The following is a 25,147-nucleotide window of genomic DNA, read 5'->3' on the forward strand; positions in this document are numbered from 1 at the left end:
AGGTGGGGAGATAGTGGGAGGGGGAGGTGGGGAGATAGTAGGAGGGGGAGGTGGGGAGATAGTGGGAGGGGGAGGTGGGGAGATAGTGGGAGGGGGAGGTGGGGAGATAGTGGGAGGGGGAGGTGGGGAGATAGTGGGAGGGGGAGGTGGGGAGATAGTGGGAGGGGGAGGTGGGGAGATCGTGGGAGGGGGAGGTGGGGAGATAGTGGGAGGGGGGAGGTGGGGAGATTTTGGGAGGGGGGAGGTGGGGAGATATTGGGAGGGGGGAGGTGGGGAGATATTGGGAGGGGGGAGGTGGGGAGATATTGGGAGGGGGGAGGTGGGAAGATATTGGGAGGGGGGAGGTGGGGAGATATTGGGAGGGGGGAGGTGGGGAGATATTGGGAGGGGGGAGGTGGGGAGATATTGGGAGGGGGGAGGTGGGGAGATATTGGGAGGGGGAGGTGGGGAGATATTGGGAGGGGGAGGTGGGGAGATATTGGGAGGGGGAGGTGGGGAGATATTGGGAGGGGGGAGGTGGGGAGATATTGGGAGGGGGGAGGTGGGGAGATATTGGGAGGGGGGAGGTGGGGAGATATTGGGAGGGGGGAGGTGGGGAGATATTGGGAGGGGGGAGGTGGGGAGATATTGGGAGGGGGGAGGTGGGGAGATATTGGGAGGGGGGAGGTGGGGAGATATTGGGAGGGGGGAGGTGGGGAGATATTGGGAGGGGGGAGGTGGGGAGATATTGGGAGGGGGGAGGTGGGGAGATATTGGGAGGGGGAAGGTGGGGAGATATTGGGAGGGGGGAGGTGGGGAGATATTGGGAGGGGGGAGGTGGGGAGATATTGGGAGGGGGGAGGTGGGGAGATAGTGGGAGGGGGAAATAGGGGGAGGTGTGGGATAGGGGGAGGGGGAGGGGAGGGGAGGGGGTGGGAGGTTGAGGTGTCGGGTGAGCAGGAGCCTGTAGGCGCCACGCTTGCTTTCTGGATGGAGCTGGGAGGGGAGGCGGGATGAGCAAAGTCTTCACAGCTCTGGGCTGCAGTCAGAGGATTTCCGGAAATACAGGAGGCGCAACTGTTAAGGGAGAGAGAGAGAGAAAGCCTTTTCATTCCAAGCACCTTCCCAACTGGCTTCTCTCCCCACCCCCCTCCCCCTGCCCTCCCGGGGCTGTGTGCTGTGAAAGTCTGCTCCAGAGTAAAGGGGACAGGAGGCAGTCGGAGTGGAGCAGGTCGGTGCGGCGGAAAGTTCAGCAAAGTCGGTGGAGAGTTTGGAAAGTTAGCCTGTGGCTGTGCTGCTGCCATGGGCACTCTGAGGGACCTACAGTACGCTCTGCAGGAGAAGATCGAGGAGCTGAGGCAGAGGGATACTCTGATAGACGAGCTGGAGCTGGAGCTGGATCAGAAAGACGAGCTGATCCAGAGGCTGCAGAATGAACTGGACAAGTACCGCTCGGTGATCAAGCCGACCAGCAAGCAGCCGGCCAGCCAGGCTGCTGTACAGGAGCAGCAGCGGACCAAGCGGCAGGCTATCTCAGCGGAGCCCACTGCCTTCGACATCCAGGACCTCAGCCACGTTACTCTGCCCTTCTACCCCAAAAGCCCACAGTAAGCTGCCGCTTCCTCCTCTCACTCTCACAGCACAGGGACAAGCTCCTCCACACACTGCCATCTCCCACTCTCACCATAGACTAGCCCAGCAGTGTGTGTCAGGTAGGGAGACAGACAGGTACACTGCACCCACTTCTCTCTCAAACCCTGCAGTGATTAGCTAGACTAATAGAGATAGCCAGGAGTGGGAAGCTCAGCCCGGGACAGGGACTTGGGAAGGAAATTATATCGATGGATAGAAAGGAAGATTTCCATGGGTTAGGGTTCCAGTGGACATGACCGGGTAAGTGGCCAGAAACAAGTGCGTGCGTGAGTAACAGTGTGTAGCAGCAATCAGAATGATTCCCAGTCCGGAACTGAGAGACAGTGTGGATATTATGCGGGAACTGGTATGTGTAACTGAGTTAATGTGAGGGATAGTGTGAGATTGATTGCTCAGTGGGAGTGAGAGCTAATTGAAGGTCGATGTACGAGTGACAGACCGTGTTTATGTGTGTTGTGAGTGTAACAGACTGTGTGTGAGTGAGTGTAACATGCTGTGTGTGACTGTGTACAGGTGTAACAGGCTGTGTATGTGTGTGTGACTGAGTGTGTACAGGTGTAACAGGCTGTATGTGTGTGTGACTGAGTGTGTACAGGTGTAACAGGCTGTATTTGTGTGTGTGTTTACGTGTACAGGTGTAACAGGCTGTGTATGTGTGTGAGACTGTGTACAGGTGTAACAGGCTGTATTTGTGTGTGTGTGGCTGTTTGTGTGTGACTACAGGTGTAACAGGCTGTGTATGTGTGTGTGATTATGTGTACAGGTGTAACATGCTGTGTATGTGTGAGACTGTGTACAGGTGTAACAGGCTGTGTATGTGTGTGTGTGAGACTGTGTACAGGTGTAACAGGCTGTGTATGTGTGTGTGACTGTGTACAGGTATAACGGGCTGTGTATGTGCGTGTGTGTGACTGTGTACAGGTGTAACAGGCTGTGTATGTGTGTGTGACTGAGTGTGTACAGGTGTAACAGGCTGTATGTGTGTGTGACTGAGTGTGTACAGGTGTAACAGGCTGTATTTGTGTGTGTGTTTACGTGTACAGGTGTAACAGGCTGTGTATGTGTGTGAGACTGTGTACAGGTGTAACAGGCTGTATTTGTGTGTGTGTGGCTGTTTGTGTGTGACTACAGGTGTAACAGGCTGTGTATGTGTGTGTGATTATGTGTACAGGTGTAACATGCTGTGTATGTGTGTGAGACTGTGTACAGGTGTAACAGGCTGTGTATGTGTGTGTGTGAGACTGTGTACAGGTGTAACAGGCTGTGTATGTGTGTGTGACTGTGTACAGGTGTAACGGGCTGTGTATGTGCGTGTGTGTGACTGTGTACAGGTGTAACAGGCTGTGTATGTGTGTGTGACTATGTGTACAGGTGTAACAGGCTGTGTATGTGTGTGTGTGAGACTGTGTACAGGTGTAACAGGCTGTGTATGTGTGTGTGTGAGACTGTGTACAGGTGTAACAGGTTGTGTATGTGTGTGTGTGTGTGTGACTGTACAGGTGTAACAGGCTGTGTATGTGTGTGTGACTACGTGTACAGGTGTAACAGGCTGTGTATGTGTGTGAGACTGTGTACAGGTGTAACAGGCTGTATTTGTGTGTGTGTGGCTGTTTGTGTGTGACTACAGGTGTAACAGGCTGTGTATGTGTGTGTGATTATGTGTATAGGTGTAACATGCTGTGTATGTGTGTGAGACTGTGTACAGGTGTAACAGGCTGTGTATGTGTGTGTGTGAGACTGTGTACAGGTGTAACAGGCTGTGTATGTGTGTGTGACTGTGTACAGGTGTAACGGGCTGTGTATGTGCGTGTGTGTGACTGTGTACAGGTGTAACAGGCTGTGTATGTGTGTGTGACTATGTGTACAGGTGTAACAGGCTGTGTATGTGTGTGTGTGAGACTGTGTACAGGTGTAACAGGCTGTGTATGTGTGTGTGTGAGACTGTGTACAGGTGTAACAGGTTGTGTATGTGTGTGTGTGTGTGTGACTGTACAGGTGTAACAGGCTGTGTATGTGTGTGTGACTACGTGTACAGGTGTAACAGGCTGTGTATGTGTGTGAGACTGTGTACAAGTGTAATAGGCTGTGTATGTGTGACTGTGTACAGGTGTAACAGGCTGTGTATGTGTGTGAGACTGTGTACAGGTGTAACAGGCTGTGTATGTGTGTGAGACTGTGTACAGGTGTAACAGGCTGTGCGTGTGACTACATGTGCAACAGGCTGTGTGTGTGACTACAGGTGTAATAGGCTGTATATGTGTGTAACTGAGTGTGTACAGGTGTAACAGGCTGTGTGTTTGTGTGACTGAGTGTGTACAGGTGTAACAGGCTCTGTGTGTGTGTGACTGTGTGTACAGGTGTAACAAGCTGTGTGTGTGTGACTGTGTGTACAGGTGTAACAGGCTGTGTGTGACTGAGTGTGTACAGGTCTAACAGGCTGTGTGTGACTGAGTGTGTACAGGTGTAACAGGCTCTGTGTGTGTGTGACTGAGTGTGTACAGGTGTAACAGGCCGTGTGTGTGTGTCTGACTGAGTGTGTATGAGTGTAACAGACTGTGGCTGGAATTTTATCGTCCCGCCCACCACGGGAATCAGAGAGGGTGAGGGGCAGACCTTGGAAAGGTCAGTTGACCTTGGGCAGAATTTTACGGTTTCGAGACGAGCATGGTCGCAGACTGAGTGTGTGTGTGTGTGTCTGTGTCTGTGTATGAGTGTAACTCTGTATTTGTGTGTGTCCATGGATGAGTGTAACACTGTGTGGCTGTGTATGAGTGTAACAGGCTGTATATGTGTGTGTGTGTGTGACTGAGTGTGTACAGGTATAACAGGCTGTGTGTCTGTATGACTGAGTGTGTACAGGTGTAACATGCTGTGTGTAACTGAGTGTGTATAGGTATAACAGGCTGTGTGTGACTGAGTATGCACAGGTGTAACAGACTGTGTGTGTGACTGCGTGTACAGGTGTAACAGGCTGTGTGTATGACTGAGTGTGTACAGTTGTAACCGGCTGTGTGTGTGACAGTTTGTACAGGTGAAACAGGCTATGTGCGTGTGACTGTGTGTGTACAGGTGTAACAGGCTGTGTGTGCGCCTGAGTGTGTGTGTGCGCCTGAGTGTGTGTGCGCGCCTGAGCGTGTGTGTGCGCCTGAGTGTGTGTGTGTGCACCTGAGTGTGTGTGCGCGCCTGAGCGTGTGTGCGCGCCTGAGCATGTGTGTGCGCGCCTGAGCGTGTGTGTGTGCGCCTGAGTGTGTGTGTGCGCCTGAGTGTGTGTGCGCGCCTGAGCGTGTGTGCGCGCCTGAGCATGTGTGTGCGCGCCTGAGCGTGTGTGTGTGCGCCTGAGTGTGTGTGTGCGCCTGAGTGTGTGTGTGCGCCTGAGTGTGTGTGTGCGCCTGAGTGTGTGTGTGTGCCTGAGTGTGTGTGTGTGTGTGTGTGTCTGAGTCTGAGTGTGAGTGTGTGTGTGCGCCTGAGTGTGTGCGTGCGCCTGAGTGTGTGTGTGCGCCTGAGTGTGTGTGTGCGCCTGAGTGTGTGTGTGTGTGTGTGTGTGTGTCTGAGTCTGAGTGTGTGTGTGTGTGTGTCTGAGTCTGAGTCTGAGTGTGTGTGTGTGTGTGTGTGTGTGTGAGACGGAGTGTGCTTGGGTGTAACAGACTGTGGCTGGAATTTTACCGTCCTGATATCTGAGCAGCTGAGGGGCGGAACTTGGAAAGGTCAATTGACCTCAGGTGGGATTTTATGGTTTCAGGATGAGCAGGGCCATAAAATCTTGTCTTGTGTGACTGTGTATGGGTGTAACAGACTGTGTGTGTGTGTGACTGTGTATGGGTGTAACAGACTGTGTGTGTGTGTGACTGTGTATGGGTGTAACAGACTGTGTGTGTGTGTGACTGTGTATGGGTGTAACAGACTGTGTGTGTGTGTGACTGTGTATGGGTGTAACAGACTGTGTGTGTGTGTGACTGTGTATGGGTGTAACAGACTGTGTGTGTGTGTGACTGTGTATGGGTGTAACAGACTGTGTGTGTGTGACTGTATGGGTGTAACAGACTGTGTGTGTGTGTGTGACTGTGTATGGGTGTAACAGACTGTGTGTGTGTGTGACTGTGTATGGGTGTGACAGACTGTGTGTGTGTGACTGTATGGGTGTAAACAGACTGTGTGTGTGTGTGACTGTGTATGGGTGTGACAGACTGTGTGTGTGTGACTGTATGGGTGTAAACAGACTGTGTGTGTGTGTGACTGTGTATGGGTGTAAACAGACTGTGTGTGTGTGACTGTGTATGAACAAAGAAAATTACAGTACAGGAACAGGCTCTGGGGCCCTCCAAGCCTTCATTGACCATGCTACCCGACTGAACTAAAAACCTCTTCCAGGGACCATGTCCCTATATTCCCATCCTATTCATGTATATGTCAAGACGCCCCTTAAAACTCACTATCGTATCTGCTTCCACTACCTTCCCCGACAGCGAGTTCCAGGCACCCACCACCCTCTATGTAAAAGATTTGCTCGTACATCTCCTTTAAACCTTGCCCCTCGTACCTTAAACCTATGCCCCCTTGTAACTGACTCTTCCATCCTGGGAAAAAGCTTCTGACTATAAAAGAACAAAGAACAAAGAACAGTACAGCACAGGAAACAGGCCCTTCGGCCCTCCAAGCCTGTGCCACTCCTTGGTCCAACTAGACCAATCGTTTGTATCCCTCCATTCCCAGGCTGCTCATGTGACTATCCAGGTAAGTCTTAAACGATGTCAGCGTGCCTGCCTCCACCACCCTACTTGGCAGCGCATTCCAGGCCCCCACCAGCCTCCGTGTAAAAAACGTCCCTCTGATGTCTGAGTTATACTTCGCCCCTCTCAGCTTGAGCCCATGACCCCTCATGATCGTCACCTCCGACCTGGGAAAAAGCTTCCCACTGTTCACCCTATCTATACCCTTCATAATCTTGTATACCTCTATTAGATCTCCCCTCATTATCCGTCTTTCCAAGGAGAACAAGCCCAGTCTACCCAATCTCTCCTCATAGCTAAGACCCTCCATACCAGGCAACATCCTGGTAAACCTTCTCTGCACTCTCTCCAATGCCTCCACGTCCTTCTGGCAGTGCGGCGACCAGAACTGGACGCAGTACTCCAAATGTGGCCTAACCATAGAAATCATAGAAACCCTACAGTGCAGAAGGAGGCCATTCGGCCCATCGAGTCTGCACCGACCACAATCCCACCCAGGCCTTACTCCCACATATTTACCCGCTAACCCTCTAACCTACACATCCCAGGACTCTAAGGGGCAATTTTTAACCTGGCCAATCAACCTAACCCGCACATCTTTGGACTGTGGGAGGAAACCGGAGCACCCGGAGGAAACCCACGCAGACACGAGGAGAATGTGCAAACTCCACACAGACAGTGACCCGAGCCGGGAATCGAACCCGGGACCCTGGAGCTGTGAAGCAGCAGTGCTAACCACTGTTCCAGCGTTCTATACAGCTGCATCATCAGACTCCAGCTTTTATACTCTATACCCCGTCCTATAAAGGCAAGCATACCATATGCCTTCTTCACCACCTTCTCCACCTGTGTTGCCACCTTCAAGGATTTGTGGACTTGCACACCTAGGTCCCTCTGTGTTTCTATACTCCTGATGACTCTGCCATTTATTGTATAACCCCTCCCTACATTATTCCTTCCAAAATGCATCACTTCGCATTTATCCGGATTAAATTCCATCTGCCACCTCTCCGCCCAATTTTCCAGCCTATCTATATCCTGCTGTATTGCCCGACAATGCTCTTCGCTATCCGCAATTCCAGCCATCTTCGTGTCATCCGCAAACTTGCTGATTACACCAGTTACACCTTCTTCCAAATCATTTATATATATCACAAATAGCAGAGGTCCTAGTACAGAGCCCTGCGGAACACCACTGGTCACAGACCTCCAGCCGGAAAAAGACCCTTCGACCACTACCCTCTGTCTCCTATGGCCAAGCCAGTTCTCCACCCATCGAGCCACTTCTCCTTGTATCCCATGAGCCTTAACCTTCTTAACCAACCTGCCATGTGGGACTTTGTCAAATGCCTTACTGAAATCCATATAGACGACATCCACGGCCCTTCCTTCATCAACCGTTTTTGTCACTTCCTCAAAAAACTCCACCAAATTTGTAAGGCACGACCTCCCTCTTACAAAATCATGCTGTCTGTCACTAATGAGATTGTTCCGTTCTAAATGCACATACATCCTGTCTCTAAGAATCCTCTCCAACAACTTCCCTACCACGGACGTCAAGCTCACCGGCCTATAATTTCCTGGGTTATCCCTGCTACCCTTCTTAAACAACGGGACCACATTCGCTATCCTCCAATCCTCAGGGACCTCACCCGTGTCCAAAGAAGCGACAAAGATTTCCGTCAGAGGCCCAGCAATTTCACCTCTCGTCTCCCTGAGCAGTCTAGGATAGATGCCATCAGGCCCAGGGGCTTTGTCAGTTTTAATGTTCCCTAAAAAACCTAACACTTCCTCTCTTGTAATGGAGATTTTCTCTAACGGGTCAACACCTCCCTCCGAGACACTCCCGGTTAACACGCCCCTCTCCTTCGTGAATACCGATGCAAAGTATTCATTTAGGATCTCCCCTATTCCCTTGGGTTCTAAGCATAATTCCCCTCCTTTGTCCCTGAGAGGTCCGATTTTCTCCCTGACAACTCTTTTGTTCCTAACGTATGAATAGAATGCCTTAGGATTCTCCTTAATCCTGCCTGCCAAGAACATCTCGTGACCTCTTTTTGCCCTTCTAACTCCCCGTTTGAGATCTTTCCTACTCTCTCTGTATTCCTCCAGAGCTCCATCTGTTTTTAGTTGCCTGGACTTAACGTATGCCTCCCTTTTCATTTTAATCAGATCCTCAATTTCCCTGGTTATCCACGGCTCTCGAATCCTACCTTTCCTATCTTTCCTTTTTACAGGCACATGCCTATCCTGCAGCCTTATCAATAGTTCCTTAAAAGACTCCCACATGCCAGACGCGGACTTGCCCTCGAACATCCTCTCCCAATCAACATCCACCAATTCCTGCCTAATCCGGCTATAGTCAGCCTTCCCCCAATTTAGCACCCTGCCCGTAGGACAGCACTCATCCTTGTCCATTACTATCCTAAAGTTAACAGAGTTGTGGTCACTATTTGCCACATGTTCCCCTACCGAACCTTTGACGACCTGACCGGGCTCATTTCCCAGAACTAGGTCCAGTATAGCCCCCTCTCTAGTCAGGCTATCTACATACTGTTCCAAAGATCCTTCCAGTACGCATTTTATAAATTCCTCCCCGTCCGGACCCCCAGCTCTAAGCACTTTCCAGTCTGTGCCAGGGAAATTAAAGTCCCCCACTACAACAACCCTATGCTTTCTGCACCTATCCAGAATCTCCTGACATATCCTTTCCTCCACTTCCCGTGGGCTGTTGGGTGGTCTGTAGTACACCCCCAGCATAGTGACTGCACCCTTCCTGTTTCTGAGTTCCACCCACAGCGACTCAGTACATGACCCCTCTAAGTTGTCTACCCTCTGCACCGCGGTAATATGCTCCTTAACTAATATCGCTACTCCCCCACCTTTTTTAGCCCCTCCTCTGTCTCGCCTAAAACACTTTTACCCCGGAATATTCAGCTGCCAGTCCTGTCCTTCTTTTAACCAAGTTTCCGTCACCGCAACCACATCCCAATTCCGCACAAGCATTAAGGCCCTAAGTTCGTCTGTTTTACCCGTTACACTCCTCGCATTGAAGCAGATGCACTCCAGACCTCCAGGCCCAGTCAGGTCCTCCTCCTCCAGAGTGCTCCTCTTCTTAGCTAGCCTTGCCCTGGCCCCCAGCTCGACCCCAGCCTCAGTATTTACTGACCTCCTGTTTTGTTCCCCACCCCCCTGCCACACTAGTTTAAATCCTGCCGAAACACTCTAGCAAAACCCCCAGCCGGGATATTTGCTCCCTTCCAGTTAAGGTGTAACCCATCCTTTCTGTACAGTTGCCATCCTGACTTGAAGATTTCCCAGTTATCTATGAATTTAAAACCCTCCCTCTTGCACCAGTCCTTTAGCCACACGTTCAACTGTAGAATCTCCCTGTTCCGAGCCTCACTTGCACTAGGCACCGGGAGCAGTCCAGAGATTGCTACCCTGGAGGTCTTACTTTTTAGCCTAGCACCCAACTCCCTGAATTTCTCTCGTATGACCCCCCTGCTCTTCCTACCTACATCATTTCCCCCAATGTGTACAATCACATCCGTTTGACTACCTTCCTTTTTAAATATGCTTCCTACCCTCTCGGAGACATCCAGTACCCCGGCACCAGGGAGGCAGACTACCATCCTGGATTCTCGTTCAGTCCCACAGAAGCGCCTGTCCGTGCCTCTAACTATTGCGTCCCCCACAACTATCGCTCTCCTAAACCCCTTCTTTCCCTTCCGGACCTCTGAGCCTGTCTCCGTGGAGGCGATCTGGTCCTCGTGGCTTACCCCTGGAGGGTCATCCCCCTCCACAGAATCCAAAACAATATACCTATTTTGGAGGGGGACAACCACAGGGGATCCCTCCACAGACTGCACACTCCCTTCCCTTCTCCCATCTGTTGCCCATCCCTTTCTCTTATGGGAGACTGCCACTGGGGTGCTTTCTGGCACATCACCCTTCTGACTATTATCCCTCCTAACCGTGACTATCTACTCTGCCCATGCCCTTCACAATCTTGTAGACTCCTATCAGCTCGTCCCTCAACCCTCGTCGTATGGGTGTAGCAGACTTTGTGTGTGTGACTGTGTATGGGTGTAATGGACTTTGTGTGTGACTGACTGTGGATGAGTGCAACAGACTGTGTGTGGCGTGACTGTGTGTGGCGTGACTGTGTGTGGCGTGACTGTGTGTGGCGTGACTGTGTGTGGCGTGACTGTGTGTGTGTGACTGTGTGTGCGTGACTGTGTGTGCGTGACTGACTGCGTATATATGTTACAGACTGTTTATGTGTAACAATGTATGAGTGACTGACTGCGTATGTATGTTGCAGACTGTGTGTGACCGAGTGTGTGAGACTGTGTGTGTGACTGAGAGTTAAAAGGGGAGCAGCTTTAAACAGTAACTTGGCAGATTGGCATCAGGAAAGGGGGTTGGGGGTGTAGGCGGGTAGCAGAAGAGTTTAGTTCATTGATTTCTGGGCATTCAGACTATACTGACCTTACATTGCACTCGGCATCATCTGTTCACTCTATGCGACTCAAGTAGAAGGGAAGTTGGAATAAGTTCAGTCAGAGTAATCTGCTGCAGCACTCTGCGCCTTATCTCTACATGTGTTTTAGTAATGTTCCAAACAATCGTCTCCAGTAATCATTGTACTGCATAGATATCAACAGATTTGAATAAGATGTCCAACAACCTGGATTGAAAGTTTATTAGAACATAAATGGGAGAAAAAGTGCCTGGATTAGATTGCGTTTTTTCACTGATGGTGATGGAGAGGCCAACTGCTGGTTTAATGGGAAAATCTAATATGGTATCAAACACGACTTCCTTGCAAAGATCCTTATATAACCAGGAAAGATAGTTGCAAATGTGGAATAGAAGCAATCAGCTCCCTGGCTCAAACTGGCTTCAGTTCCTTTTTTGTGCTTTGCTCTACAGTTGCTGCAATTTTTACATTGTTTATTTAATTTGATTTGATTTATTATTATCACATGTATTGGGATAAAGTGAGAAGTTTTGTTTCTTGAGTGCAATACAGACAAAACATACGGTTCATAGAGTACATAGGGTGGCACAGTGGTTAGCACTGCTGCCTCACAGCGCCAGGGACCTGGTTTCAATTACTGGTTTGGGTCACTGTCTGTGTGGAGTCTGCATGTTCTCCCCATGTCTGCATGGGTTCCCTCCAGGTGTACTGGTTTCCTCTCACAGTCTGAAAGACGTGCTGGTTAGGTGCATTGGCCATGCTAAATTCTCCCTCAGTGTACCCGAACAGGCGCCGGAGTGAGGCAACTAGGGGATTTTCACAGAAACTTCATTGCAGTGTTAATGTAAGCCGACTTGTGACACTAATGTTTATTAATAAACTTAAACATAGGTGAGAAGGAAAGGAGAGGGTGCAGAATATAATGTTACAGTCACAATTAGGGTGTAGAGAAAAATCAGCTTAATTTAATGTAGGTCCATTCAAAAGTCTGATGGCAACAAGGAAGAAGCTGTTCTTGAGTCGGTTGGTGCGTGATCTCAGACTTTTGTATCTTTTTACCGACAGAAGAAGGTGGAAGAGAGTATGTCCAGGGTGCGTGGGGTCCTTGATTATGCTGGCTGCTTTTCCAAGTGTAGATGGAGTAGGTGGATGGGAGGCTGGTTTGTGTGATGGACTGGGCTACGTTCACAACCCTTAGTAGTTTCTTGTAGTCTTGGACAGAGCAGGAACCATACCAAGCTGTGATACACCCTTCACTCTTTATCCTTCACTCTTATGCTTACCTCTGGTACTAGAAATTGGTCTGCAGTTGCCCCTCATTGGGCAGCACAGGGTATATGCTGGTAGCTGAATAATGTCTGAATAGCACCCACTCCCCTCTTCACTAATATTTTACAGAATTGATAACTGGACGGAATGAACCGGAGGTTGCTGGCGACCCATATAAACTATCCGTTACAGATTTATTTCTCCCCCTTTTTGACCTCCTGCTCTGTGCTCCCTGCCACTTCCCTGGGTGAGTTGCACTCTATTCAGTTAATTTTGGGACCTGGACCCTCAGCAGTTCATCAGCGCTCCCGGCACCAGTGGAATCCAGCTTGTCACTTCGCCTGTCAGTCAGGCCTTGCTGAAGGTTTCCTAATGCTAGTTGTGGTTGAACCTGTGGTCCCTGTGAGATTCGCCAAGTCGGATTGGATGGATTCCTCAAGGTTTCTCTTATGAGGTTTTCTGCGTCTGTCCCGGTCAAATTGTACCCACTCACCAATATTTTTTGAAATTAACAAAAGTGTTGAAAAAAATATTTGCATGACGCTGTGATTTTTTTTCTGCTGCTTGCTCTCAGAAGTGTTCAGGACATTTATTCTTTGCTGTAGGTTCCAGCACACTCCTGTAGCTCTGCTGCAGTTTGCTTGTTCTTTTTTTGTTGTTGGAGTGAAGGATTGTTTTGGTTTTTATCTATTAAGTTCTTGCTTCAGGTGCAGTGGGTTGGGGCTTCTCGAGAATAGAATGGTTACAGCAGAGGAAGACGCCATTTGGCCCATTGTGTCTGTGATGGCCCTCTCGAAGGGCCACTCAGCCAGTCTCTGAACTCCCACCCCATCTTTTCTCCCCGTAACCCTGCAATGCTTTCCCCTTTGGATAATTATCCAGTTCCTTTTTCAAAGCCATGATTGAATCTGCCTCCACCACAATCTGGGGCACTTCATTCCACATCCTACTTACTGCGTAAAAAATTAAGTTTTTCCTCCCGTAGCTTTCTCTTCACAATCACCTTATGCTGGTGTCCTCTAATACTGGATCTTATCGTCAGTGGGAACAGTCTCTCCCTATCTTCTCTATACAAAACCCCATGATTTTGAACACCTCTATCAAATCTCCTAATCTTCACGTCTCCAACGAGAACAGTCCTGGCTTCTCCAATCTGTCCCTGTAACTGAGGTTCCTTATCCCTCATCATGCCAAGAAATCCTTTCTACATCCTCTCTAAAGCCTTAATGTTCTCCCTGAAGTGAAGTGCCCAGAACTAGACACAATGCTGCAGTTGAGGCCAAACCAGTGTTTCAGATAGAATCATAGAATCTTTCAGTGCAGAAGGAGCCTTTTGAATGGGCACAATTAATTTAAACAGGCAAACGTATAAAACTAAATGTTAATATTGTATCATGGGATCATATGGATGATTAATGTTTGTAACGGGCAACACATAGCTCTCCTTCATGCTGCATCTCATAATAAAGGAATATATTTGTTGAGTAATTGACATTGTTGTATCGTGCCTTAAACACCCTTTAAAAATTTAAAGCGTTTCACAGCTAATTGATTGTCTCTAAATGAAATCACTGTTATCTTGTGGACAAATACAGCAGATAATTTGCCCACTTGGTCATCAGCAGCAGATGCGACAGTTAATCTCTTTTGAGGGGATGCTAGATTGCAGAGTTTGGAGGAGAACTCTCCAATTCGAACAATGTCATGGGCTTTCCACGCTTTAATTCTTAATACAGACCAGTTACTGCACAGTTTTGAAAAAGAAACAACAGCTTTTGAAAACAAGGTTAATCTGGAGTTTCCGAGACTCAACCCAGAGCTTTCATCAGTCACCCTAATATATCGTCTGACTTGGAAAACCTTTTTTATTTTGTTTCAACCAGCGACACCCTCACCCCCAGCAAAGTATTTTCTTATTTATGTTAATAAATATGAATTTTATGTGATAAATATTTCACTTCTATTTTGGTAGATCTGAGAAAAAAGTAAATAATGGAAGATAGTTCATGGAAAAACATCCTCTCTAGGGTATTTGCAGTGTAGGGTGGAGTAAGGATGGCTGGTTTGCTCAGTTGGCGAGACAATCTGTGTGTGGATCAGTTTAACTCCAAAAGCGCAGTGTGTGATGCCCTGTTCCAGCTAAGGTTGACATGGGGCCTGCCTCCTGGCACTACCCATAGTCAGAAAAATCACAGTACGAGGAATCGCCAAGGACCTGCCTTTGGGCAGGGAACTGAAAAAAAGGAAAAAGTTTAAAGTTAATTTATTAGTCACAAGTAGGGCTTACATTAATACTGCAATGAAGTTACTGTGAAATTCCCCCATGCCGCCACAGTCCGGCGCCTGTTTGGGTCAATGCACCTAACCAGCACGTCTTTCAGATTGTGGGAGGAAACTGGAGCACCCGGAGGAAAGCCATACAGACACGGGGAGAACGTGCAAACTCCACACACAGTGACCCAAACCGGGAATTGAACCCGGGTCCCTGTCACTGTGAGGCAGCAGTGCTAGCTACTGTGCTGCCCATGTGCCACTGTGCTGCCCATAGGATGGGTATGGGCATCCCTAGGGTTACTCTGTAGGCTGGAGTGACCCTTTCTGGGACATTTTCACACTATGGTAGAGTGGGTATTGCATTGTAGGCTGTAGTGACCGTCGGGTAGAGTGACCGTTTCCACGATATTTACATTGTCGGGAAGGAGTCACCATCTCTAGGATGATCTTTGAATTTTTTTTTGAGTCACAAGATGTGTTCATTTCTTCTGGTAGCGTGTTTCATTTGTGTCAGATGTGACATGTGTTGATAGACAATCAGAGAATCAATCACAATTGTCTGCGATCGTGGTCCAGATTATGTGCAGGGCATTCTGTAACTGAAAGGATGTAGCTGTCTGCAGATTACTTACAGGACTGTGAATTCCAGGGGCAGTGGCTTATTGACAGTACCCCTGCTCTCCGAATGACATTGTTATCACTTGTACTGGTTTATTTGGGAATTGGGGGAATTACAGGTCTAAATAAAACATTATTGCTAGGGAATGTCAGCCTCGCTATATAATTCTGCATGGCACGTGGAGTCACTCCGAAGCAATCCTTGAGATTTTCTTTGAGAAAACCTGAGTCATAAAAAGAAAATCGTGACTCGAAGTTAAAATTCCGAGTAACAGGGATCCCCATCATCAGCCATTCTTCTGGAATTGAAATTTGTGTTTCTTTTACATTGAAAGTTGAGCAGTGCACGCCAGCGACTAAAATCCTGGTGCCTCTGAGTCCTACTTCCAATTTGGAAATGAGATGCAGAGAGCTGTTTTCTTTATTTTTGGTTTTTATTCATGTGATGTGGGCGTCACTGGCTAGGCCAGCATTTATTGTTCATTCCTATTTGCCCATGAGCAGGTGGTGGTGGTGAGCTGCCTTCTTGAACTGCTGCAGTCCATGAGGTGTAGGTGCTGTTAGGGAGGGAGTTGCAGGATTGTGACCCAGCGGCAGTGAAAGAACAGCGATAAACATCCAAGTCAAGATGGTGAGTATCTTGAAGGGGAACTTAGAGAGTGATGTTGTTCTGACGTGTCGGCTACTGGGCTTCTCTCGATGAAAGTAACTGATAATGTTGTGAGATTGTTGTGACTTTTAGGGCGGCACGGTAGCACAGTGGTTAGCACTGCTGCTTCACAGCTCCAGGGGCCTGGGTTCGATTCCCGGCTTGGGTCACTGTCTATGTGGAGTTTGCACATTCTCCTCGTGTCTGCGTGGGTTTCCTCCGGGTGCTCCGGTTTCCTCACACAGTCCAAAGATGTGCGGGTTAGGTTGATTGGCCATGCTAAAATTGCCCCTTAGTGTCCTGGGATGCGTAGATTAGAGGGATTAGAGGGTAAAATATGTAGGGATATGGGGTAGGGCCTGGGTGGGATTGTGGTCGGTGCAGACTCGATGGGCCGAATGGCCTCTTTCTGTACTGTAGGGTTTCTATGATCATTTCTATGATTTCTATGGTAGTGGTCATGGGTTTGGAAGGTACTGTCTAAGGATCCTTGGTGAGTTCCTTCAGTACATCTTGTAGATGTTACACAATGCTACTACTGTGCAGCAATGGTGGAGAGAGTGGATGTTTATGGGTGGGGTGCCAATCAAGTGGGCTGCTTTGTCCTGGATGGTGTCAAGCTTCTTGAGTGTTTTGGAGTTGCACCCATCCAGGGAGTAATCCATCACACTCCTGACTTGTGTTTTGTAGCTGGCGGACAGGCTTTGGGGAAAAGAGGTGAGTTACTCACTGCAGGATTCCTAGCCTCTGACTTGCCCTTTTAGCCACAGTATTTACATGGCTGGTCCGGTCAAATTTCTGGTCAATGGTGACCACCCCCCTGGATGTTGATAGTGGTGGGAGCTCTGCCATTGCCATTTGTAACACCGAAAACCCCACTCAGTGCTGCAGTGTTGAGGGTTCTGACCAAATGTTGGTTTAACTTTCAATTCACCTTTACTTTGTTGCTCCTTGGGAGGAGGCCCAGAAGGGATTTATCTTCTCTTTGTAAGTCTCAAGCTGCGCTTAAGATTTCTAATGATTAAAGATGGATTTCCTTTATCTGGGAATAAGCAAGAATCTTTACTTAATAATGAAGTAAGCTATTTCTCCAGCTTTAGAAATCTCTGGGCAAAGCGCCTGTATAAAACTTTTGGTAATTCATTGTACTAAATAATCATCTTGTATTAATTGGGTTTGAGTACAGACATTATATTAATCGCAAACATATTCAGTGCATGCATTCCCATGTGCCATCTCCCGATTTGTAACCACAATAGTTTAGCTAATCATTAGCTAATCATCACATTCTCATGAAAAGAATTCATATCTTCTGGATTATTCAGACCTGTTCGAGTGTTCAACTTCAAATTAAATTTTCCAAAGGACAGACAGAAGTTCTCATTTTTCTTTTGAATTAACATAACATTACTTGGAGATGATTCTTGGTGTCCATTTGAGGTGCCCCTGTACTTGCTTAAAATCATCACATCCTGTTTATTCTTACATGCTCTTTATTTTTTATCTTTTGGATGTTACTGTCACCTTCATTAATCTGGTCATTGGAAGAGATGGTGGGGGTGAGTTGGAGTTGAGGGACGGCACAGTGGCACAATGGTTAGCACTGCTCCAGAGACCTGCATTCGACTACCAGCTTGGGCCACTGTCTGTGTGGGGTTTGCAAGTTCTCCCTGTGTCTGCATAAGTTTCCTCTGGGTGCTCCGGTTTCCTCCCACAGTCCAAAGATGTGCGGGTTAGGTTGTTTGGCCATGCTAAATTGCCTCTTAGTGTCCCGGGTTGTGTAGGTTAGAGGGATTAGCGGGTAAAATATTTGGGGTGCTGGGATAGGTGGGATTGCTGTCAGTGCAGATTCCATGGGCTGAATGGCCTCCTTCTGCACTGTAGGGATTCTATGTTCTATGGGATGAGGACTTGCATTACGAAGAATGACGAAATACTGTGGTTGCTGGAAGTCTGAATAAACCATTAGGAAATACTCATCAGTTCATATCATCTCCATGAAGAGAGAAATAAGAGTTAATGGACTGAATTTTCTTGGCCCGCATGGTGGCAAGCTTGGAGCCCGAGGGTGGGATGCTGGGAAAATAGTGGGGAGTTACATCAGGATGGCTCCCTGACCTATTCCTGCTGGTCAGGAACTTTCCCAGGGCAGCATGGGGATAGGATCAAGAATTCTTTCATGGGATCTTGACATCACTGGCAAAGTCAGTATTTGTTGTCCGTTCCCAATTGCCCTTGAACTGAGGAGCTTTCTTGGCCATTTCAGAGGGAAGTCAAGAGTCAACCATATTGCTGTGTGTCTGGTGTCACATGTAGACCAGACCAGGGAGAGGCAGCACATTTCCTTTTGGAAAGGATATTGGTTAACCAAATGGGATCTTACAATAGTCGATGATAGTTTCTTGGCTACCATTACTGAGACTAATTTTCAATTCTAGATTTTATTTTAATTTATTGAATTTAAATTCCAATATGCTGCCAAGATGGCATTTGAACCCATTGTTCCAGAGCATTAGCCTGGGCTTCTGGATTACAATCCAGTGACATGGGCAGCACGGTGGCACAATGGTTAGCACTGCTGCCTCACAGCGCCAGGGACCTGAGTTCAATTCCGGCCTTGGGTCACTGTCTGTGTGGGCTTTGCAGTTTCTCCCCATATCTGCATGGGTTTCCTCCGGGTGCTCTGGTTTCCTCCCACAGTCCAAAGATGTGCACATTAGGTAGATTGGCCATGCTAAATTGTCCCTTGGTGTCAGGGGGATTAGCAGGGTAAAAACATGGGGTATGGGGATAGGGCATGGGTGGAATTATTGTCGGTGCAGGCTCGTTGAACCAAATGGCCTCCTTCTGCACTGTAGAGATTCTATGACATTACCACTACACCACTGTTTCCCTCATGGAGTTGTTCTCGACTACTCCATGGAGGTGGGTTGCTGTGTGGCTGCATGCCATTGTTATGTAAAGGTGCTCGGCAGCGCAAAGGTTAATGTGGAACTGGAGAACAGCAGCATCCACAGTATGATGCATAGAGTCACATGGTAAGAGATTCCGAGAGCAGTCCAGAAACACAACTAAGTAAACAGCCCACCTGCATGGAGACCATGCATGATCCTATCATCATGACATCACTGCACACGATACCACAACATGGTTATCAGGGGATATCACATTAGAGATGGTACCAAAATCTGACATCGTGATCCATGGTGACAGCTAAACGTATGAACCCAGAATGTTATCCCAAGATAGCAGAAACTGATGCCAGACTAGAGAGACGTGCACATTAGGAGAAAGACTAAAGACAAAGTTGAAGCAGCTTCTCCACTGACTTCCAAGTTAAGGATTCTACCAGAGTGAGCGGACCTCCATTGCAAGACCCTTGCATCCCGCAGAACAAAAACTGTCCAGCCCACAAGACAAGCGAGCAAAACTACAGAAACCTGCAAGATCCTAAAGCTACAAAAGACTCAGGGAAAGGGCAACTCCACCGAGGGCAACAAGAAACCCCAGAGAGAGGGCAACTCTACTCAGGGCAGCAAGAGACCTCAGGGAGAGAGCAACAAGCAACCTCAGAAAGAGGGCACCGAGAAAATAAACAGTTGAAAGAACAGTTGGTTTTCTTTCAAAATCAAATGCTGAAGGAACGCATAACCATTCAGCAATGTGAAGAAATAAGGAATGCCTTGAACTGCAGAATGGAAGCACAACAGAAGGCACTTGAGGAGATGCTACTGAATTAAAGGAAGGCTCAGGATAAAGCAAGCTTAGCTTCGTAAATATATAAAAATATTCCAACTGCGCTTGGCTGACAGTCAAGCATCCTCCAATTGGCTAATGAGTATTTTGCTTTCCACTTGGCGTAGGAAAGCAGAATATCACAATGATAGATGTGTTGGCCGACTAGTGGCAGGAGTGTGGGGCAAGTCACATGATGAAACCACCAGGAACATATTGAATCACAGTTAAAAGAAGAAAAAAAGTTTATTTATTAGTGTCACAAGTCGGCTTACATTAACACTGCAATGAAGTTACTGTGAAAATCCTCTAGTCGCCACACTCTGGCGCCTCTTTGGATACACCTAAGCAGCATGTCTTTCAGACTGTGGAAGGAAACCCATGCAGACACAGGGAGAATGTGCAGACTCCGCACAGGCAGTGACCCAAGCTGAGAATCAAACCCAGGGCCCTGGCGCTGTGAGGCAGCAGTGCTAACCACTGTGCCACCCTGCTGCCCCACGGTGGCTTAGAGTTTGCAGCCCTACTCGTTATTTAAGTTCCATGCATAATAATTCAATTTCAACAGTAATTCAACTGATCAAGTAGATGTAATGAGACTCGCTCACGACCGAGTTTGACAGTGGCTGAAACCAGGAGTTGACCTAATAAAAGGAGCTGAACTGGAAGGTCCATGAAAACAGACACATGATTATAATAATGATAACCTATCATATAAAATAAAAATAGAAAATGCGGCAAATACTCAGCAGGTCAGGCAGCATCTATGGGAGAGAAACAGGGTTAACCTTTGGAGTCCATATGACCCTTCTCTCTCCGCAGATGCTGCCAGACCTGCTGAGGTTTTCCAGCATTGCTGTTTTTATTTCAGATTTCCAGCATACGCTGTATTTTTCTTTGGTTTAGCTGTCGATTGCAATGTAGGCCGGCTTGGTGCTGTTTGCTCAGTTGAATGATCTCAGTGTTCAGTTCGGTCAGCACTAATCGCATTATCCATTGGTTGGACACATCAGTAGGGAACCAATATTTTGAATGGCAAACATATTTGATTTTATTATTGTCTCATGTATTAGCATACAGTGAAAAGTATTGTTTCTTGCGTGCTATACAGACAAAGCATACTGTACATAGTGAAGGAAAGGAGAGAGTGCGGAATGCAGTGTTACAGTCATAGCTAGGGTGTAGAGAAAGATCAACTTAATGCAAGGTAAGTCCATTCAAAACCCTGACAGCAGCAGGGAAGAAGCTGTTCTTGAGTCGATTGGTACGTGACCTCAGACTTCTGTATCTTTCCCGATGGAAGAGAGTATGTCCGGAACCCTACCACCTCGCCCGCCGTGGAATCGGCACGGGCAAGGGTCTGACAACGGAAATCTCCATTGACCTTGAGCGGGAATTTCCGGTCTCGCCCGAGTGAGGCCCCTGTGTCTGGGGTGCGTGGGGTCCTTGATTATGCTGGCTGCTTTTCAGAGGTAGCGGGCAGTGTAGACTCAATGGATTGGAAGCTGGTTTGCGCAATGGCTTTTAAAGCTAGCCGCCATCCCTTAAAGGAGAGTGTGATTTGGGGAATAAAGAGAATCTGACGTGGGACAGTGTGAGGAATGCTACAACAGGGAAGAGAGAGCTGGCTCAGTTTCTTCACACACTGCTCTTGGTGAAGGAGGTGCAAATGTAGAGAACTGCCCAGTATCCAGTGAGGGGAAAGTGTCAGGAAACAGGAGTTTTCAATAATCCATTTCTGCATCTGTAGTTTTAGAAATAAGGCATAGCTTTAACTAAGTTTATTTTTGTTGTTGTTCTGAATTGGAAAGGTCTATAACTTGAGTTAATTTCATGTTAAACAAAGGTGCCTGCATGTCTGTGGGTTTTGGTCACTTTAAACTGCGCCAACATTGTAATTAAAGAATTCACTGCTTGAAAATCAACAGGGTTTCAAGGAAAACCAGGGGCCACACTGGAAAGAGCTCTCTCTTCCCTGTTGTAGCATTCCTCACACTGTCCCATGTCAGATTCTCTTTATTCCCCAAATCACACTCTCCTTTAAGGGATGGCGTCTAGCTTTAAAAGCCATTGCGCAAACCAGCTTCCAATCCAGTGAGTCTACACTGCCCGCTACCTCTGAAAAGCAGCCAGCATAATCAAGGACCCCACGCACCCCAGACACAGGGGCCTCACTCGGGCGAGACTGGAAATTCCCGCTCAAGGTCAATGGAGATTTCCGTTGTCAGACCCTTGCCCGTGCCGATTCCACGGCGGGCGAGGTGGTAGGGTTCCGGACATACTCTCTTCCATCGGGAAAGATACAAAAGTCTGAGGTCACGTACCAATCGACTCAGGAACAGCTTCTTCCCTGCTGCTGTCAGAGTTTTGAATGGACTTACCTTGCATTAAGTTCATCTTTCTCTACACCCTAGCTATGACTGTAACACTGCATTCTGCATTCTCTCCTTTCCTTCTCTATGTACAGTATGCTTTGGCTGTATGGCGCGCAAGAAACAATACTTTTAGTTTTAAGCTAGATGCAGAGCAAGCTGCAGAGGACAAGGGAGACTGTACAGAGCAGACTTCCCAAAAGAACAAAAAGTCCAGTATGTTTCAGAAAGGCAGTTAAGTTAAAAGAACCAAGAACAAGACATTGAACAAGGCCTGTTTGGATGAAATTAAAGTAAAAAGCAAAGGAAGTGACCTGAGTTTAAGAGACAGCTGAAAGAACCAGATTGAAGAAGCCAGACGTCTGAGATAAATTAAGAACTTGGTGATATATTAATACAGCCTGTGAAGCAGTTGCGGTCTGTTGGCATGGCTGGGCACCCAATAGATTGTGTAGAAGCTTGAATGCAGGTAACAATTCAAGGCAGAGGAATACTGAAAGGAGGAATTGAAATCCTGGAAGTGGATCCTTGGTGAAAGCACCTGAGAGAAAATACTGTTTGGGAGATGATTCTAAGGCATATTTTACCAAGAATGTAATTCGGAAATGCTCATGTGGAAGTCAGCGTTCCAGGGAGACCAGTTGGCTCACAGTATAACAAGCATCTGAGGTGGGGATTTGATGAGAAATCCAGATAAGTGGATGGCGTCCTTCATTTGGTTTCAGAGTGTGGGGTGTCTGACCACAGTTAGCCTTTTGGTTTACATAGACTCTGTACTTATTAAGAACATTAGAGTATAAGATACATTTTGTATTTTATGATATACTTAAAAATCTGTGCACACATGTGAAGATAAAGGTGGGGTAAAGGAGTGGTGTATAATAATTAATCATTTCTTCTTCAATAAATGTTTTATTTTTTTGTTAAAAGTTAATCGGCAGTTCTCTCTGTTCATCCCTGTCCCTAAACAAAAAATAAAAGTTACAATCTATCGAGCCTCATTCTGGGACCTGACCGTCCAGTCATAACATTGGCTGGGAGCGTAACAAGGGGGATCTTTCAGACATACAGTCAAAAAGCAGTGAGAGCTGATTACTATGGAGATCAGTGCCAGTAGTCAAACCCTGAGAACCTCTCACAAGCGCTCGAGATCAGTGAGTGCATCCTTAACTGTCCTATCCGACTAGCTGCATCAGTTGCCTCTGTCACTTCTGAATTCATTGCATCCTCATTACACAGCCGCCAACAATTTGTATCAGACCTCATCATGAACATGTTTCACACCATTCTCGTACAATGCCTTTCTCAGCTATGTAGCTCATGGCGAAGGCTGTCTCCTCATGATGCTGGGATTATGCAGCATGAATTTGACATCTGCTGTACTGAGTATAGTGGAGCTTGTTCCGATTGACCCAGGCAGAGGAGGCATTGTTTCAGTGATCTGTGCAGTGTGGCAGCAAGGCTTTCGTTTGAATGCTGCACATGTGTACAAATGTGTTTTTATTTATTTTATTCATTCGTGGGATGTGAGCATCGCTGGCAAGGCTGGCATTTATTGTCTATCCCTAGTTTCCCTTGAGAAGTTGCTAGTTCCACCTCCTTCAACCATCTGGTGCAATTGGCAAAGCCACAGTGCTGAAAGGGAGGACATTTGTGATTTTGACCCAGTGCAGGAATGGCAGTATCATTTCAAGTCAGGATGGTGTGTGATGGGGGGAGGAAGCTTGCAGGGGGTGGTGTTCCCAAGTGCTCGCTTCTCTTGCCCTTCTAGGTGGTAGAGGCCACAGGTTTGCAAGGCGCTATTGAAGAAGGGCAGCATGTTGGCACAGTGGTTAGCACTGCTGCCTCACAGCACCAGGGACCCAGGTTCAGTTCTGGCCTTGATGACTGCCTGTGTGGTGTTTGTACTTTCCCCCACTTTCATAGAACATAGAACATAGAACATTACAGCGCAGAACAGGCCCTTCGGCCCACGATGTTGCACCGACCAGTTAAAAAAAAACTGTGACCCTCCAACCTAAACCAATTTCTTTTCGTCCATGAACCTATCTACGGATCTCTTAAACGCCCCCAAACTAGGCGCATTTACTACTGATGCTGGCAGGGCATTCCAATCCCTCACCACCCTCTGGGTAAAGAACCTACCCCTGACATCGGTTCTATAACTACCCCCCCTCAATTTAAAGCCATGCCCCCTCGTGCTGGATTTCTCCATCAGAGGAAAAAGGCTATCACTATCCACCCTATCTAAACCTCTAATCATCTTATATGTTTCAATAAGATCCCCTCTTAGCCGCCGCCTTTCCAGCGAAAACAATCCCAAATCCCTCAGCCTCTCCTCATAGGATCTCCCCTCCATACCAGGCAACATCCTGGTAAACCTCCTCTGCACCCTCTCCAAAGCCTCCACATCCTTCCTGTAATGGCATTTCCTCCGGATGCTCCAATTTCCTCCCACAGTCCAAAGATGTGCAGGTGAATTGGCCATGCTAAATTGCCCCTTCGTGTCCAAAGATGTGTAGATTAGGGGAATTAACCATGGTAAATGTGCAGGGTAAACACAGTAAGAAGTTTAACAACACCAGGTTAAAGTCCAACAGGTTTATTTGGTAGCAAAAGCCAAATATGCAGGGTTACAGGGATAGAGCAGAGGGGAGGGCTTGGGTGGGATGCACTTTCGGAGAGTGAGTGCAGACTCGATGGGCCAGATGGCCTATTTCTGCACTGTAGGGATTCTATGGTTCTATGATTCTAAGTCTTGATGAATTGCTGCAGTGTATCTTGTAGATGGTACAAACTGTGCGTCAGTGGTGGAGGGAGTGAGAGTTCAAGGTGGTGAATGGGTTGTCTGGTGTGATGCTTTGTCCTCAATGGTGTCGAGGCTCTTGAGTGTTGTTGGAGTTGCACTCAGCCAGCCTGGGTACCAGAGCCATCAGCCATTTTAACAGCAGATAGCCCTTGGATCCCTCCTTTGGTTTGCCATGATAAAAAACAGCAAATTGAGAAAACACTTAACAGGTCTGACAACCACTGTGAAGAGAGAAAAACATAGTTACTGTTTCAGGCCTGTGCATTTGCGTCAGAATATTTCAGATTTCCAGTATCCACAGTATTTTGCGTTGATATTTGGCCCAGATGCAGTTGGCACAGCAGAGTGCTACAAAATTATAGAAATCAAAACTGCTACTGATTACTCAGCATGAGGCTGCATGATTTTCTGCCTATTCAATGCCTTTGTTAGCTTTAGACTCGACTCTTCCACAAGAACATAAAACATAAGAACTAGGAGCAGGAGTAAGCCATCTGGCCCTTCGAGCCTGCTCCGCCATTCAGTAAGATCATGACTGATCTTTTCGTGGACTCAGCTCCACTTACCCGCCCCCTC

The 25,147-nt window shown here is 47.6% G+C and overlaps 1 protein-coding gene across 2 annotated transcripts in view; it reads left to right on the plus strand.

Annotated features, from left to right (window-relative positions):
* The first annotated feature begins 1,077 nt into the window (after positions 1-1,077).
* prkg1b (protein kinase cGMP-dependent 1b) overlaps positions 1,078-25,147 on the plus strand; it is a 722,012-nt gene continuing 697,942 nt past the window's right edge. For both annotated transcript variants that reach the window (XM_078223608.1, XM_078223609.1), the window contains exon 1: positions 1,078-1,586. In XM_078223608.1, the coding sequence (XP_078079734.1) occupies positions 1,282-1,586 (305 nt within the window). In that variant the 5' untranslated portion in view covers positions 1,078-1,281. The remainder of the gene's footprint in view (positions 1,587-25,147) is intronic.

This window comes from Mustelus asterias, chromosome 11 (assembly GCF_964213995.1).
Source record: "Mustelus asterias chromosome 11, sMusAst1.hap1.1, whole genome shotgun sequence".
In the NCBI taxonomy this organism is placed as follows: Eukaryota; Metazoa; Chordata; class Chondrichthyes; order Carcharhiniformes; family Triakidae; genus Mustelus; species Mustelus asterias.